At 37.9% G+C, this 17614-nt stretch overlaps 1 protein-coding gene across 1 annotated transcript in view; it reads left to right on the top strand.

Moving 5' to 3' along the window:
- LOC150104706 (fat-like cadherin-related tumor suppressor homolog) overlaps positions 1-17614 on the top strand; it is a 573066-nt gene that overhangs the window by 484053 nt on the left and 71399 nt on the right. The window contains exon 25 of the mRNA XM_090395611.1: positions 4498-4555. Coding sequence (XP_090251737.1) covers positions 4498-4555 — 58 coding nt within the window. The remainder of the gene's footprint in view (positions 1-4497; positions 4556-17614) is intronic.

The raw sequence follows: 17614 nt of genomic DNA, 5'->3' as shown, positions 1-17614 counted from the left end.
GGGGGGGGGGGTGGGGGGGTCTCCCGCGCTGAGTCTACTGACTCCATGGAGATACCCGTAATAATAATAATAATAATAAATGGCAAGTGTGGTATAAGTTCTCATCACTTGCCATAGTATCTCCCATAATGCAAAGCACATCTCCTTGTTGACATATATCATGCTATGCATCAAGGGAAGGGCCACTACCCAGACCGGTTTCGACCTTTATTGAGGTCTCATCAGTGGGAGCCAGACCCAGTGGTAGTGATACCAAGGTGGAAGTAATGGAGACGTCATCGAAGTCATATTGTGATGTCTCTCTCATCATAAGAGATGAGAACTTATACCACACTTACCATGAGTTGCCCCAGTTCTGAAGATACTTCAGGTGCAAACTTTGTTTGCTTACACTTGGATAAAGGATTAAACTAAATATATAATTTATAGTCTAACCAAGTGAAAAAACTTCCAACATTTTTCTCTAATCCAGAGTTATTTAATAATAAGGTGTGACACCTTTTGGCAACTCATATAAGTAAATATGATTTCTCCATTACTTCCACCTTGGTATCACCACCACTGGGTAGTGGCCCTTAATACATAGCATTATGCATGTCCACAAGGAGATGTACTTTACATTATGGGAGATACTAAGGCAAGTGATGAGAACTTATACCACACCTATCACGCATTGCCCCAGTCCTGAAGATACTTCAGGCACAAACTTTGCTTGCTTACACTTGGATAAAGGATTAAACTAAATATATAATTTATAGTCTAACCAAGTGAAAAAACTTCCAACATGTGTTAACATTTTTCTATAAAAGATTGTCAAAATAACATAAAGAATGAGAAAGATGTAGTGAGATTTGAGTACCCTGCCTTTTGAATAGGATTTCAGTGAGAATCAACCCGAGTATAAAGGCCTGTACAAGTCTTCTGAAAAACCAGAAAATTGTAGGTTGATGTAGGTTTTAGCTGAAGTAACTAGAACAGGATTACTTATGGGTGAGTCTTTGGTGAATGATGCAGTAATAAATAGTATGGGAGTGATTGGGAGTCAACAAAATAAAACCACAAGAGGTTGTAGATGAAACGAGATGCCGTGAGAGTGGGGGGTTAAGTAAAAGAGTGTTGAGTAATGAAACTGGGAGAGTCATGCTGAATAGCGTAGAAAATGAGTCCATGAGTGATGCTTATGTGGACTTGAATGAAGTTAAGGGTGGTAAGATATGTGGTGATTCTATGATTAAGGGTATGGAGAGTGGTATGCCTGAGGATTGCTTGGCTGGTGGGACAATAGAAAGAGTAGCTTTAGCAATAAAGAGAGGGCATGATGCAGACAAGATGATAGTTATGGTGAGTACAATGACCTGAGTGGTGGTATAAATTGGGTAGCAAAAGATTTAAGAACATTGTTAGATATTGTGAAGAGGAAAAGTGTCAATGGGAGGATAGTGTGTGTGTAAACTGCAAAGTACTAACTATATTTATTTTTAGTTAAGAATATATTGACTGTTTTAGCTATCTTACATTAGCTTTCATTGTTGTACTTTTTAAAATTTTCTGTTATTGTATACTTAAGATGCTATGAAACTTACGAGAAAATTCTACAGATAAATAAATTTTGACATGACTTTCTTTTTTTTTTTTTTTATAGCTTGTGATTAACTCAATATTTCAATTCCAAAATAAAACATTTAAGCTATTTTCCCCTTTATATATGCCACTGAATAGTTATCAGTAAACCTATAGTACATTTGTACCGTGGGTGGACTAAGAATATTTTTTTTCCATTTTTATCAATTTCATTATTATTGTTATTATTATTTTATTTTTTGTAATAGATATTTGTATTATTTTTGTTTATAAGTTATTTATATATGGGCTAACATCACTACAGCAATCACCAAACATGTAGTCATTTTTCTTAATTATTATTATTACATGAAACCTCCAGAGAGTCCAATGACTTATCAAGGGAGGACACCTACTCTACAACTCTCTGCCTTCAACAATTACAACAAACTGCAATAACTACAATCATCATATACACCCATGCCATCTACTGCCCACCACCACTAGTATTTTCACAGACAATCACAAACATCCATGCCCATGCAGGATTCGAACCTGCAACATTTTGGCTGGACAGTGGATATGCTAACCATTCGGGCAACCTGGCCTGAATAGGATGGCTTGCACTTTGTCGTTTTCATAAATACCTCCCTTGCATTCCTTCTCTTTATTTTTTAGTTTTTTTTTTTATGTAGCAAAATATTAACATGTTCAACAGTATTTGCATATTACATATCCCTTATGTAATATGCATATAATTGCATATTACAAATAGCTATTACAGGTATCCCTTGCTTAATGCAGGATTTGAATAATGCAGCGAAATTAATTGCGACAATCCCTTTATATACACAGCAAGTTTTAATTAACACGCTTTTAAATTTACCACGCAAAAACATGCAAGCCTCGAGGAGTGTTTCCTGGCTGAGAGAAAGAAAGTCTTGAGCATGATGATGTCATTCCTTCCATTAAGCATTAAGAGTGGGTGTATTACAAGCTCCAATTATTCTGCTGTATTTACAAATTACGTTCTTCATAAATTTTTTCATCAAAGAAAGAATTTCATCCAAATTCTCTTAATGATCTGTGTGAGGATGTGAAAGTTTTATTTTTTCCACCAAATATGACATCATTGCTACAACCCATGGACATGGGCGTCATTGCAACTTTTCAAAGCATATTTTCTTAAAAATGCGATTATGCTCCAAGAATTTTGGAAACGTTTTAACATTAAGCATGCAATTGAAAACATTCATGATTCGTGGGAGCTAGAAGACAAGTGTCTTCTAGCTGAATGAAAGCTGTTGGTAAAAACCTTTTGCCAGAATGCACTAATGACTTAGGTGGTTTTCAGGATCCTGTGAACAACGTGGTTGAAGAAATCTTTGCAATTGGTGAAGACCTTGGTTTTGATAGTGTTGATGCAGAAGATATTAAAGAATTATTGGATTCAAATTCAAAAAGATTTCGGTGACAACGGTCTTCTTGAAATTGAACAACAACACGCATATGAAGACAACAAACAAATAGAATGTGAAGATGAGGTTCCAAAGGAGATAACAATCAAAGAACTGGATGGAATATTTTGCAGTTTAGAATTGCTTAAGCAGCAAGTAATGGATATGGATCCAGATGTTAATTGAAGAATGCTTGTTTGATGAAGTCTAGAGAGTCATTCTGCTTGTTATCATAGAATTTATGCTGATAAGAAAAAAACTAAAACTCTTCAAACAACTCTTGATAACTTTTTTTTTTGATAAAAAAATTCAGTAGCTAATGTAGATACAAGCATTTATAAACATTTACTTTGCATTCATTTTTTATCTTTCCTAAAAGAGTACCATATAAAACGAATTATTAATACAGTAATCGATCATGGACGAATTGTAATTTTTACCATTGATTATTAGATTTGATTAACACGATTTTGATATACGCGGTAACATCGAAGGATTAATTAATCGCGTTAATCAAGGGATACTGTACTATTATATCATGGCACCCCCAAGGAGTTCAAAGACTCATCGAGGGAGGGCACCATCTCCACCATTATCATTGTCTACATCAATGCCATCTATTGCCCACTGGTGTTTCTGTCTGTAAATTGCATGTGTTCTAAAGGCCGATTTGTCTGTATGGCACAGTTTTCCTTGATGTTCATATGAACTGCATGAAATGTATCAGTAATAACAATTAACAATATCCATAATATGAATTAATTACTTAATTAACTCATGTTACTTAATAATTAATTAATTATTGTTATTATTATTATATTATAGATCTCCATGGAGCTACACTACATATTGTGGGAGGCCCGTGTTAGACAACACAAAGTCTATTGCACCACTCCTGAAACCCATTCACCATGTGCACATTCACCACACTATCAGGCAATGAATTCCATGAATTCTCACTCTCCTACACACCACTCCCTTTCACAACTTCCAGGGATGGACTCTTATTCTTATTCATTAAAATGAAAATAAAACTTTATTTAGCATTGATCCCATAAATATTCTTCGGTAGTTTAAATGTCTCAATTGTCACACCACTAAACGCTGCAGTTTGCATGCCCTCAGTCTATCCTCATAACTAACATTGTAAAGTCCTGATATCATTTTTATTATCCGCCTTTATATATCTCTCTCCAAGTTTAATTTATCCTCTTCAAATCCAGGTGATCAGATCTGATCATGTGTGGTCTATTCAGGGGTTTATACAATGGAATTGCCACTCTTTCTTAGTACTGCAACAATCCTCTGGGTACTCTTCACTGCTTTTGCAATGTCTCCCCAAAACTTCAAACTTTTATCAACTGTAGATACTCTAGAGATGTGATAATGCATGGCATCATGCAGAGTTAAAAAATAGAGTCTGGAGGGAATAATAATAGGTATAGAAATAGCAATTCATTGATATTTATACAAATTCCAGGAGTATCAGGAATAAAGGAGATGAAACAGTGGCATGGATAGCCTCAATCAATCCAAAGGTAATTGAAATCAGTGAAACATAGTTGAATGAAGATGATATACTGACAAGAATATAAATATAAGGGTATAGTGTATTTTAGCAGAAAAGAAAGGACAAATGCTGTGGTGGAGTATTGCTTACGATAAGTGACGAGTTGTGTCCTCTCGGAGTGGAGGATTTGGAGGGAAATTATTATTATTATTATTACCCAAGGCCCCATAGAGTCAAAGACTCATCTAGGAGTTCCTTTTATCATACAAACTGCTCATCATACCGTGCTTTAAACACATTCAAATTCTCTGCAGACACCACACTCGCAGGCAAGGCATTCACAATTCTGCATGAAAAAAACCTGCTTCTCACTCCCCTACTCATACCCTCTTTATACACTTTCCAGGGATGACCTCTGGTTCTCCTCTGATCTCCCACTATTTTCTGTAGAACCTCTCCAGCACTGATCCTATAATAACTCCTTACTAACTTGTAGGTCTCTATCATATCTCCCCTCTTCCTCCTGTCCACCAGACTCTGCAAGTTGCATCTTCTCAATCTTTCCCCATACTCGAAATTCCAGAGGTTAGAAATTACCTTAGTCAGCCACCTCTGGACCCTTTCCAACATCTCTTTGTCCTTCTGAAAACCACGTGATGACTAAATCTGGGCACAATAGTCCATGTGTGGCCTAATCAAAGCCTTATACAACAGAACAAGAATCTCCCTACTTCTACAAGTCAGTGTCCTCTGCATCATTCCCAGAAGCCTTTGTGTTGTCTTCACAATTTTGGCTATGTGTCCCCTAAATTTCAGATCCTTATCCACTATCACCCCCATATCTCTTATATCCTCCACCTCCGACGATATATCTTCACCAAGCATAAATTCTGCATCCCTTTTTTGTTTTCCAAATTTTAAAACCGTACATGTTGCAACATTGAACTCACATCTGGTTTTGAGAATATATGGTGGGAGGGGGGAGGGGGGTATTTGGGGAGATTTTGCTATACGCAAGGAAATTCAGAGTTTGAGGACCAATAAATATTTATGCTATTGATTTTGATTTTGGCAAGTACAAAATGAGTACTCATTCTGGGAGATTTTAACTATAGCAACCTAACTTGGGAAGAGAAAAAAGCATGTAGTAGAAGAAAGAAGAGGCTCAAGAGTTTTGGATTTCATTCTGCCATCACAGGACCTGCGTACAATAAAAGAGAGTGACCATATGGTCTTGACTTGGGAGGTGTGAGTAGACATGTGGAAATGCTGAGAAGAAAGGAATGTATGTAGAATTATAACAGGTGGTAATAATAATAGAAAATTAGCTTGGGCCAATCCCATGGATAAATATGAAGAGCGAGATATAACCACTGCATGGAAACTAGTGAGAAATTACAATGAGTGAAAAAGAGAATATATTTGGTGTAAAGTGGATGATTAATGACATGAAATGTCGACTGTATATGAAAAGGAGGTTATAGAAATCGTGTAAGGAGAGAGGTGGGGAACCGCTGCATGAGGAATATAAGACTCAGACTAAGAAACTAGAATGGTTAAATTAAAGATGTCAAGAAATTATATTCTTGTATAACTCTCTCTGTCCTAGTGTAAGCAAGCAAAGTTGTTTGCTTACACCTGGATAAAGGATTAAACAAGAATATAATTTCTTTTCATCTTTAATTTAATTTATAACCAAGTGAAAAAACTTTCAATGACTAGCATGGTAAGGAAGGGAAAACTTAAATATGAGAAGAGATTAGCCCTGAGATGCAAATAAAATTCAAAGGAATTCTTTCATTACGTGGTTAGTAGGAGGAGTAATGATTGTGGAAGAATGACATTGCTAGATGAAAATGGGAGTAGGGTGACTGATGCAAAAGACATAGTAGAGTTGTTTAATTATCACTTTATTGGCATATTTCATCCTGGAAAAGAGGGTTTTATTACTAGAGGGAAAAGGAGGATTCAAGAATTGGAAGTACAAGAGGAGAGTGTATGTTACAAATAATTTACGAAGTTCTATGGATGTCGATAAGGCAATGGAGTTGGATGGGACTTCGGCATGTGATTTTAGAGAATGTGCTAAGGAATTGGTGGCTCTGTTGACTTGGCTTTTCAATGAGAATCTGTCTATGGGAAAGGTGCTCAAGGAGTGGAAGGAGGATAAGATAATCCCATTCCATAAAGGTGGTGGTAGAATGGAGGTATCAACAATGACAGAGGAAATACAAAGTGGCCTATAATTTATGAATTTGGAGAAATTAGTGGAGGATCATATACAGCATTGGGCATATGAGGGTGGTATTATCTGGGAGGGTGAGCATGGATTTGTTAAAAGGTTTTAGTAATCTAATTGCCTTTTACGATAGTCATATGAAAGTAATAAAAACAGTTGCTACGGATTTTTTTTTTTTTTTTTTTTTACAAAACCATTTGGCAGAGTGCTATCTGATATTTAAGTTAAAGCACAAGAGTTTGGATATCAGGTTAGTTAATTGGATTGGGGATTGGCTGGCAGATAGGTATCATACAACTCCCTTGTACACAGCTTTCTGATAGGTATCAGCAGTGGTGTAGCTAGAACTTTGGCTGTCCAGGGCGATCCCTGAGTTTGCTGCCCCTGTCAATTCACACCAAAAATACAACAAAAAGTCAAAACGACATATAGGGAAATAAATTAAAACGCTATGTTTATTTTTGAAGTAAAACTTTAATTTCAACATTCTAAAATGTTATTTTTCTTGCTTTTCTGTTAGCAAAATTGATGATATTGTTGAAGTCTATTTCATAGTAATGTAGGTAATTCTTAATCAATTTTATTTAGAAAAACTCCTCTCACAACTAGCAACACTTACAGCAATTGAGGAAAATTCGCTGTAGTATTAAAATAGTTGGAACTGAGTTCTTGAGACTGTGTTTTAGAATTAACTGCAAAAGTTCAAAAATGTTCAATTGCTACCTGGGGTGGACCCCCCCCCCTCTAGCTATGCCTCTGGGTATCAGAGAGCTGTGTACAAGGGAGTTGTATCAATGAAGCAGAAGGTGGGATCCCTCAGGTCTCAGTATTGGGAATCTTATTGTTTAACCTTATATCAATAACACTGTCAGTGGATTGCAGGTAGACGTTCCATTGTTTACAGAAGATGTGAAGCTGGGAAGGGTTATTAATAATATTAATAATAGTTCCAGTATAGTAGTCCTTCAGGAGGATTTGAATAAGTTGGACAGATTGGCAAATAAATATGGTTTCAGTTTAATGCACGACTAAATATAAGGTCTTGAAGTTTGGGATCCATCAATGGTAAGAGGAAAGTGACCATGGGGGTGGTGATTGATAGAAATTTGAAGTTTAGGGGACTTATCACAAAGGTAGTGAATGTAACCTAGAGGATTGCTGCAATACTGAGAAGGGCACTGACCAGCAGAGATAGAAGAATTGTGGCTCCATTGTATAAAGCCCTGAACAGGCCACATCTGGATTATTGTGCTCAGTTCTGGTTACCAGGATTTGAAAGAGATAAATTAACCTTGGAGAGGGAGTGAAGGTGGATAACAAAAATGATATCAGTGTACAATGGTTGCTATGGGGGATGCACAAATTGCAGAATTTGTTCAGTAGTAAGAGAAGTGATATGATCAAGGCAGTTCAATTGTTGTGGAGTAGTTACAGGATTCACACTGTGGGGTTCTTTTCTGTGGTAGATTAAGAGGAAGGAGCAAGGACAAGAGGTCATCCCTGGAAGTTACAAATGGAAGTGGTGAATAAGATCATGAGGATTTTTTTTTTTTTACTGAGAGTGGTTAGATCATGGAATGGATTGCCTGAAAGGGTAGTGAGAGCACGAACAATGAATGAGTTTAAGGAATGATATGATAGGTTGTGTTATTTAATTTAGGCCTCCCACAATGAGTCTTATGACTCCATGTAGGTCCTGAATAATAATATCACCTCAAGATCACATGCTTCCTCTAGAACAGATCCACAGTATGCAGCCTCCCATCATGGATCCCAAATTTTGAAGCCCTTGCATTTAATTGCATTAAACTGAAATTTCCTATTCATTTGTCCATCTGTCCAGTTTCTTTAAATCCTCCTGAAGTGCTATCACACTGGCACTGTTTCTAATAACCCTTCCAATCTTTTTATGTTGATTGGTAGACAGTGCATGTAGATGGTGGAGAGTTAGTGTTGGTGAGCAATAAGACAGCAGACGTAACATAGTGAAATTGTGATTTGCATAAATGGCATTGAAAAACTAATTCATGATATGCAAGCAGAGTTGGCAAAGATGAGGCAAAAAATTAAAAATATGAGGAATGAACTGAGAAGAATTATTGATTTGCATGGGAATGTGAGGAAGAATGGGAACAGAAGATTTGAGAGTGACAGTGTATGGAAATTCAATGATAAGAGGTGTGGTGAATGAAAAAGTACACAAGGTCTGTTTTCTGTTAGGTAGAATGAGCAGGGTGGTTGAAGCATTGGATAAGAGGAGTACTCGAGCAAAAGCATTGGTAGTTGTAGTTGGCATGAATGATCTGACTGGTAACAAGAAGAAAGTAAGGAGAGATGTCATGAGGCTGTTAAGGAAAGTGAAAGATAACAGTGTGTTGCCCAGGTATAATAATGATGAGTGGAGAAGGTGAAACAAAGATTTTGAATGGTATGCTAGAAGAGTTGTAGCAGGAAAAAAGAGTTTATTTTGTGAATGTGTGGGATGAGTTGGAGGGATGCATAGAGCTGTATAAAAGAGACAGGCTACATTTGAATGGATTTAGTGTGAGTCAGTTAAAGAAACTGTTGCTGCAAGAGAGAATGACTGAAGGGAATGTAAGACATGATGAAAAAAGCAGTGCTGAGGAAGAGCAGGGGAGTAAGGTGAGCAAATTTGTGAATGGAGAGGTGAGTGGTGAAGAAAGTGGTGCAAGTGAAGAGAATAAGAGAGAAGGAACACAGAACGTCAAGGTGCACAAGGAGACACTTCATGAAAACTGTGGATGATGGCTTCAAGAGTAGATGTGCAGGTGATGTTTAGGTCTGGGGGAGGAGTGTAGTAGAGGAGTCATCCGAGAAATGGGATTAGTGGGACTTGTTATAGAAACAGAAATGAGCTAGTGTGTATGTTTACAAATGCTAGAAGTATTGAAAACAAGGGAGAATGAAATTGTAGCTTGATAGAGTTCATTCACCCAACAATTGTCAGTATAAGTGAGGCATGATTGAACAAGGATGACATTCTGACAGGAATAGAGATGGAGGGATATATATAGTCTTGCATGAAGACAGACAAAGCAAAAAGTGAGTAGGATTGTGTTATTGATGATGGCAGAGGAGTTGTGCTCATCCAGGGTGGAGATGCCAGGAGCAAATATGACAGTGGTTTTGAAGCAGAGTGTGAAGTGGACAGGATGAAATGTTTGGTAGGGTGTTCCTATAGACCTGGTAATGTCGATGGCAATGAGAAGAAAATGTAGAGGCCACACGTGGATTGGGGGTCTTAAATTTGATTATCTCATCAGAAGATATTGTTGTAAATGAAATGTCAGATCATCCTCCAGTTGGTGAAAGTGACCATGAAGTGATCACTTAAGTGGTGGCCAGCCATATCAGTACTTTTGTGAGAAAGAGTTATATCTGGAACTATAAGGCAGGTTATTATGGCAAACTCAGGAAGCAGCTTGCAGCAATATCATGGAATGAGGAATTGCATGGGAAGGAAATCAGTGCTGCTTGGTCTCTACTCAGGAATTATTCTGCAGAGTCAATGACTGAGTATTCCGAAGGTCAGGAGATTAAATAAGGTAGGTGTAAAATGGATGACTGAAGAGGTTAAGCATTCAATCGGTAAGAAAAAGGCATTGTGAAAATGGGACAAGATGAGTGAAAACAATCAATTACATGAGGAGTACAAAGAGCAAGCAAGGAAAGTGACTCGCTTAGAAAGGTTAGCAAAAGTGTTGTATGAGCAGCAGTTAGCAAATGTTGCTAAAAGAAATTATTGTTATTATTATTATCATCATCTGACCGCCAGGGAGTCAAAGACTCGTCATTGGAGATACACACTGTTACACACAATGCTCATCCAACTGTGCCTTAAACTGATTCAATGTGCCTACACTCACAATGCACTCAAGCAGTGCATTCTACTCACTAACCACACTCCATATAAAGAACCTGCTACTCACTCCTCTACTCACACTATCCTTATAAAGTTTCCAGCAATGGCCTCTTGTTCTCCCCCCCCCCTCCATTCTATGAAAAATCTCTTCCATGTCAATCTAATAACAGCCCCTGACTAGCTTATATGTCTCAATCATATCTTTTCTCCCTCTTCCGAGTGGGAGGGGGTGGGATATGATAGAGATATTTATGAGGCTTTGCAACTTATATTCTCTCAATGTGTCCTCATACCCCATATTCCAAAGACCACTTGACCACCTTCGTGAATCTTCTCTGGACCCTTTCCAACATATTCTTGTCACATGAAAATCCACCAACCAAATATGTGCATAATAATCCATATGAGGCCTAATCAAGGCCTCATATGGAAACAGCTGCATATCACTAGTTAAACACCTCCCAATATCAATAACATACAAATTGAACAACAGTGGTCCTAAAGCCAACCCCTGTGGTACACCACTGGTGACCTATTTCTTTTAGGATACTTCACCCCCATAATACAACTTTCTGATACCTATCTGACAGTCAGTCACTGATCCAACTCAGAAGTCTGTTATCCACTCCCATCTGTTTCAATTTATTTAACAGTTTGTTGTGTGGTAGTCTATCAAAAGCTTTTGCAAAATCCAAGTACACCACTGTATATGCATCTCCCCTGTCCACGGTATTTGTCACCTTGTTATACTATATAATTTAGATAAAACATGGTCTCCCTTTAACAAACCCATGCTGATAAACACAGAAATACTGCTGTTATCAATCCATTTTTGGATCCTATTTCTCACCAATCTCTCCAGTATCTTCAACCACAACTCCAGATTATATAGATTGGCCTATAATTTGAAGCTATATCCTTATCACCATTATGCAGTGGAACCATTTTACCCTCCTTCCACTCCCTTGAAACCTGTACTGTTGTAAGCCTCTTATTAAACAGGTATGCCAATTCCCTAGAACATTCCATTAAGATGCATGGTGATCCTAGGGAGTTTTTCAATGTGCAGCCAGTAGAAGGAAGAATGATTATGGGAGAATGATAAACACTGAAGAGGATATTGAAGAGGAAAATGAGCAGTTCATTAAAATATTCCATCCTTATGATTGTAACATAATGCAGAAATTGAGAGCAGTGGGAGGGGTAGAAAACTACTGATGGGTGAGTGAGCAGGGGGTATATGAGGAAATGAGTAAACTTGATGGTATATCACAGCTTGTCTTGAGGAAATGTTTCAGGGAGTTAGCAACACCTTTAATTTACATTTTCGACATGAGTCTTAGATTAGCCCAGGTCTCAAAGGAATAGAAAGATGGCAAAATTTTCTCCTTCATAAAGGAGGTGATAAGACTAAGGCTTCAAATTATAAGTCAATCTGCTTGCCTGGAGTTGTTGGTCAAGGTATTGGAGATGGTAGTGAGGACAAGGATTCAGAACTGGGTGGACAGTAGTAGAATTCTCTTTAATGGACAGCATGGGTTTGCTAAAGGAAGATCGTGTTTTAGCAATCTGCTTACTTATTATAACAAGGTGACAACATTGGACAAGGGAGATGCATATACAGTAGTATATTTAGATTTTGCAAAAGCTTTTAATAGATTACAACATGACAAATTAATAGTTAAATTAAAACAATTGGGTTTTGATAGTATATTGGTATGCTGGATTACAGATTGATGTCTGATAGGTATCAGTTGGTTATATATGAGGGTGATATCCCAGAAAAGGAAAGTCACTAGTGGCTTGTTTTGGGGCCATTGTTGTTTAATTTGTATATAAATAACATTGGAAAGGGCTTAAATAGTGACACAACAGTTATTTGCAGATGATGCAAAGTTGGGGGGAGTTATGAGAAGTAGAGCATATGTTGTAGCTTTGCAAGAGGACCTAAATACATTGTCTGAATGGGCGCAAGTGTGTGTGTGTGTGTGTGTGTGTGTGTGTGTGTGTGTGTGTGTGTGTGTGTGTGTGTGTGTGTGATGTCAGTTTAATGTTAGAAAGTGTAAGGTTTTAAAATTTGGGACGTGTATGAGGATATTTTGATTGATGGGGATATTTTGGAAGAGATGAAGGATTTAAGGATGGTGATGGACAGACACTTCAAATTTTGTGGCCATTTTGCTAAAATTGTGAGGACGACAAAGTGGATTATGGAAATGATGCAGAAGTAAGGATATTGTTTTTTTTTTTAATGATCCCATTATAGAAGACTTTGATTAGGCTGTATATGGATTACTCTGCACAAGGTTTTCAAAAGGATGATGAGATGTTGGAGAGGGCCCATAGACAATTGACTAAGTTCGTATCTGGTCTTTGGAATATGAGGACAGATTGAGAGAATGCATATTACAGAGGCTAGTGGATAGAAGCAAAGAAAATGAGATTTTTCATAGAATATCTGGAGATGAGGGAGAACAAGAGGCCATCCATGGAAGCTGTATAAGGTGAGTGTGAGGAGTAGATATTTTGCCTGGAGAGTGGTGAGTGATTGGAATGCATTGCAGAGTGTGTTGAGTGCAGAGAAAGTGAATGCATTTAAGTTGAGCTATAATGATCTGTGCATATGAGAGTGGAACCTCCCACAATGAGTCTCTTTACTCCAAGGAGATTGTTGATAATAATAATAATTATCATCTGCAAATAACTGAATATCTCTCTGCAATGCAGTGACAATATCAATGAACATAAAGATTAAAAAACAAAGGCTCCAATTCTGATCTTTGTGGAACTCCACTTGTAACCTTCCTTTTCCTTGATACTGCTCTGCCTTTCATAATACACAACTCTCTGACACCTATCAGACAGGCAATTTCAAATCCAGTTCACTAACCTGATGTGTTGTTGCAACTTACATATTGACTTATCATGTTGCACCCTATCAAATTCCTTTGTGTGTGTGTGGGGGGGGGGGAATGGCTGTAAAAAATGCCTTTTCCTCAACAACCGCCCTTGTCACTTTATTGTAAAAGGTAACAAATTACTAAGACAAGAGTGCTCTTTAGCAAATCCATACTGATCTTCAAAGATAATACGGCCCTCATCTGCCCAATTTTTATACAATCTCTCATTCTGTAGTTGTTAATATTCTCCAGAATATTAACAACTACAGAATAAATGCAAATTGGTCTATAGTTTGATGCCTGCATTCTATCACCACTTGTATACAGTGACATTTTCTTACCCTCCTTCCACTCACTGGTTACTTTCCCAGTAGCTCAGATTCTCACTGAAGAGCCAAATCAATGGAAATGTCAGTGCCTTAGCAGATTCGTTTAAACCACTCAGTGAAATCCCATCCTGTCCCACTGCCTTAACGACTTCCAGAGTACTTATTATTTGAAACATATTCTCCTTATGCACTTCTACACCTTCAACTCTTACCATCCTACCAGGAGTAAAACCTGCTTTTCCAAGATGATATGCCCAATAAAATTTACTATGTCCAATTACAAATAACATTTTTACTATGTCCTTTGCTTTGGTCCCTTAATTAATTAATTTATCACACATCTGACATTTAAAAACACAGTGAACGATCCACAATTATACCAGCTATTGACAAACATACCACAATGAAATTATGCTATAATAATCTTCCTCAGTCCTAACCTATTGAAAATATTAATGAATGCTAAACTAGTTACTCTGTTATGAGTTAACACACAAACACATCCATATACTTTGTACTATGTTGTTATTATCCTTGAATGTCTATATTCAGAGACTGCACTATCCAAAATCAACTATAGGTTTCATTATCATTTCATGGACATATAAGTCAACCTAGATATAGACATTCAACAGGGTGAACTGATACATTTTTGGTAAACCGATACAGACATAAAAAGACTAGACCACAGATACGAAGGTTCTGAGAAAAATTAGGGAAGTAAACAGTTGGTATAAATGGCAGAATCATATTAAAAATTATGATTTTTAGAAAGGAACTTGACATTGTTAGCATTCAAGAATGTGTCAGCAGACCTTATCTAAAGTGGTATAAAGCCATTTAAATAGAATGAGTGAGGAAAGGTAGCAGAATAGGTGTTTGATGACAAGATGGCAGTACAATGACCCACAGGAAGGCCAAGGTGTAGGTGAATTGATTCATTCAAAAGTGCTTTTGAACCATGAAATGTTAGACATGACAATATTGGAATGCTGACATGTAATAAACTAATTTGGAGGCAAATTGTAGAACTGTAATATTTTTTCATTCATTCGCTCTCTCTGTCTCTCTCTCTCTCTCTCTCATATATATAAAATATTTTTTTTTTACTATAATACATTTAATTATGCCAATGCAGTTAGCCTAGTGGTTATGCACTTGGCAACCATATGCCTGGGAGAGGAGTGTCCTGGGTTCGATTCCCATTGCTGACATGAGGAGCTTAAGGATCTTTCTCAGACATAGCCACGTTAGCCAGTCTTGGGAGTGGACAGCAGGGTTTTTCTCCCCAGTTTCTCTGGGGTTTTTCCTCCTGCAAGCAGGCAAACTGGCCTCATGAACACACACAGCTACAGCCATAGAATATAACGGGAGGTGTAGGGCTAGTCACCTTATCCTCGGGATGGGTACGACTTAGGACTTAAGATAGCTCTGTAACAAGCCAGTAGACCTAAACACATAGAAGGGAGAAGAAAATGTGAATAAGCTAGATATATGGGAAAATGAATGGGGATGTCGGTTTAATGCAGCAAAATGTACGGTCTTGAGGTTTGAGACACATCGATGGGACGCTGCATACTCTATGGGAGGAGTTAAACTGGAGGAAGTAGGGGAGACAAGAGATCTGGGGTTGATGATTGATAGAAACATGAAATTTAGGGGACATATTGGAAAGGTAGTGAAGGTAACACAGAGGATTGCTGCAATAATGAGAAGGACACTGACCTGCAGAGATAAACGGGTTATCATTCCGTTGTATAAGAACCTGATCAGACCACACTTAGACTATTGTTCTCAGATGATGGATACAGACATGGATGTGTGAATGTACAATAAAGAAAGAATTGAGATGGCCAAGAATGAGGAAGCAACATTTAGGTCTGGGAGAGGTGCAAGATCAGTGATGATGGAGGAATCGCATCTGAGAAATGTTGTTATGGTCCCCAGGATTTGAAGGGGATAAATTAACTGCGGAAAGGGTACAGAGGTGGATAACAAAGATGGTTTCAGGACTGTGCAATGTTAGTTATGAGAATCAGCTGAGGGAGTGTGGACTGCAGAGTTTGATGGATAGAAGGCGAGGTGATATGATTGAGACCGTTAAACTGTTGAGAAGTGGTTACTGGGTTGACACTGGGGAGTTCTTTCACTTGGTTGAACAGCAGGAAGGAATGATGACAAGAGGCGATCCCTGGAAGTTACGAAAGGAAACTGTGAGCAAGAGGGTGAGGAGTGGTTTCTTTGCATGGAGGGTGGTTGAGCCATGGAATGCACTGCCTGATGGAGTGGCAGGAAAGAGAACGGTCAATGCATTTAAGGAGTGCTATGATAGACTTTGTGTTTACTAGGAGGGACCTCCCTCGATGAGTCTTGATAGACTTGTGTTTCTTAGAAAGGACCTCCCACGATGAGTCTTTTGACTCCATGGAGGCGTGAATAATAATAATAATAATAAAGCGTCCGCGCAGTTAGCCTAGTGGCTATGCACTTCGCAACCATATGCCTGGGGAAGGAATGTCCTAGGTTCGATTCCCGTCGGTGACATGAGGAGCTGAAGGTTCTTCCTCAGCCATAGCCAAGTTAGCCAGTCTTGGGCGTGGACAGCAGGGTTTTTTCCCCAGTTTATTCTGGGGTTTTTCATCCCGCAAAGCAGGCAAACTGGCCTTGAGAACTTAACACTACGGGGCATAGGGCTGACCACCTTATCCTGTAAACGAAGTGAGGTCCGATGATCAATGAACCCTCGACACCGTAAGGTAAAAGAGGGTATAAAGAAGATGAGATGAGATGAGATAATAATAAGGCTATTTAATTATAGTAAATTATACAGTTTATTAACATATATCTTTTCTGTACTGCTCTGTATTATTATTTTTTATTTCTCTCTCTTTTTATATTTCCTCCTTTCCATCCTTCATATCCCCCAATCTTCCTGGCTTATTCTTCCTAAATATTTCCTTCTAACAGTATGATAGAAAAGATAGTCATTGTATTATCCAAGTATGATAGGGATGAGTTGAGATAGTGAGCAAAGATTATGAATGGTATGCTAGTGGATCTTTGTGAGGAGAAAGGAGATTCATTTTGTGACTGTGTGAGATGAATATTCACCTGATTTAGCACCATGTGAAATTTGGTTTGAATACAAAATGTATTTGGTTTGAGTCAGCTGGAGAAACGTTTGCTGTAAAATAAAGTAATGACTGAGGTGGATGGAAGGCCAAAGCAAGAGGTGATTTGGAAAGTCAGGAAATCAGGGTAGGAGAGCTTGTGAATCGAGAGACAAGTGGCTTGAGTAAAAAGAATGAGAAAGAAGGAATACATGACAGACAAGGAAATGGGGAAGTCAGGGTGGATAGGGAGACATTGTGTGACAAATATGGATGATGGATACAGACGTGGATATGTGAATGTACAATAAAGAAAGAATTGAGATGCCCAAGAATGAGGAAGCAACATTTAGGTCTGGGAGAGGTGCAAGATCAGTGATGATGGAGAAGTCACATCTGAGAAATGTTGTTATGGACCTAGAAATAAGCTAGTATATATGTTCACGAATGTCAGAAGTGTTCAAAATAAGGGAAATTAAATTATTGTGTTTATAGAGTTCATTTGCCCATAAATTTTCATAATATGATTTGGTGAGGATGACATCCTGACAAGAACAGAGATAAAGGATATGATGTTTTTTGTGAAGATAGACCAGTATTTGCCCCTTCCAGGGCAGAAAGGGGCA

The sequence above is a fragment of the Typopeltis vanoorti genome, chromosome 7, assembly GCF_054136105.1.
Source record: "Typopeltis vanoorti isolate ZY-2024b chromosome 7, IOZ_Tvanoo_1.0, whole genome shotgun sequence".
Classification (NCBI taxonomy): Eukaryota; Metazoa; Arthropoda; class Arachnida; order Uropygi; family Thelyphonidae; genus Typopeltis; species Typopeltis vanoorti.
The sequence above is the reverse complement of the archived record's forward strand: the minus strand, read 5'-3'. Positions and strand labels throughout refer to the sequence as shown.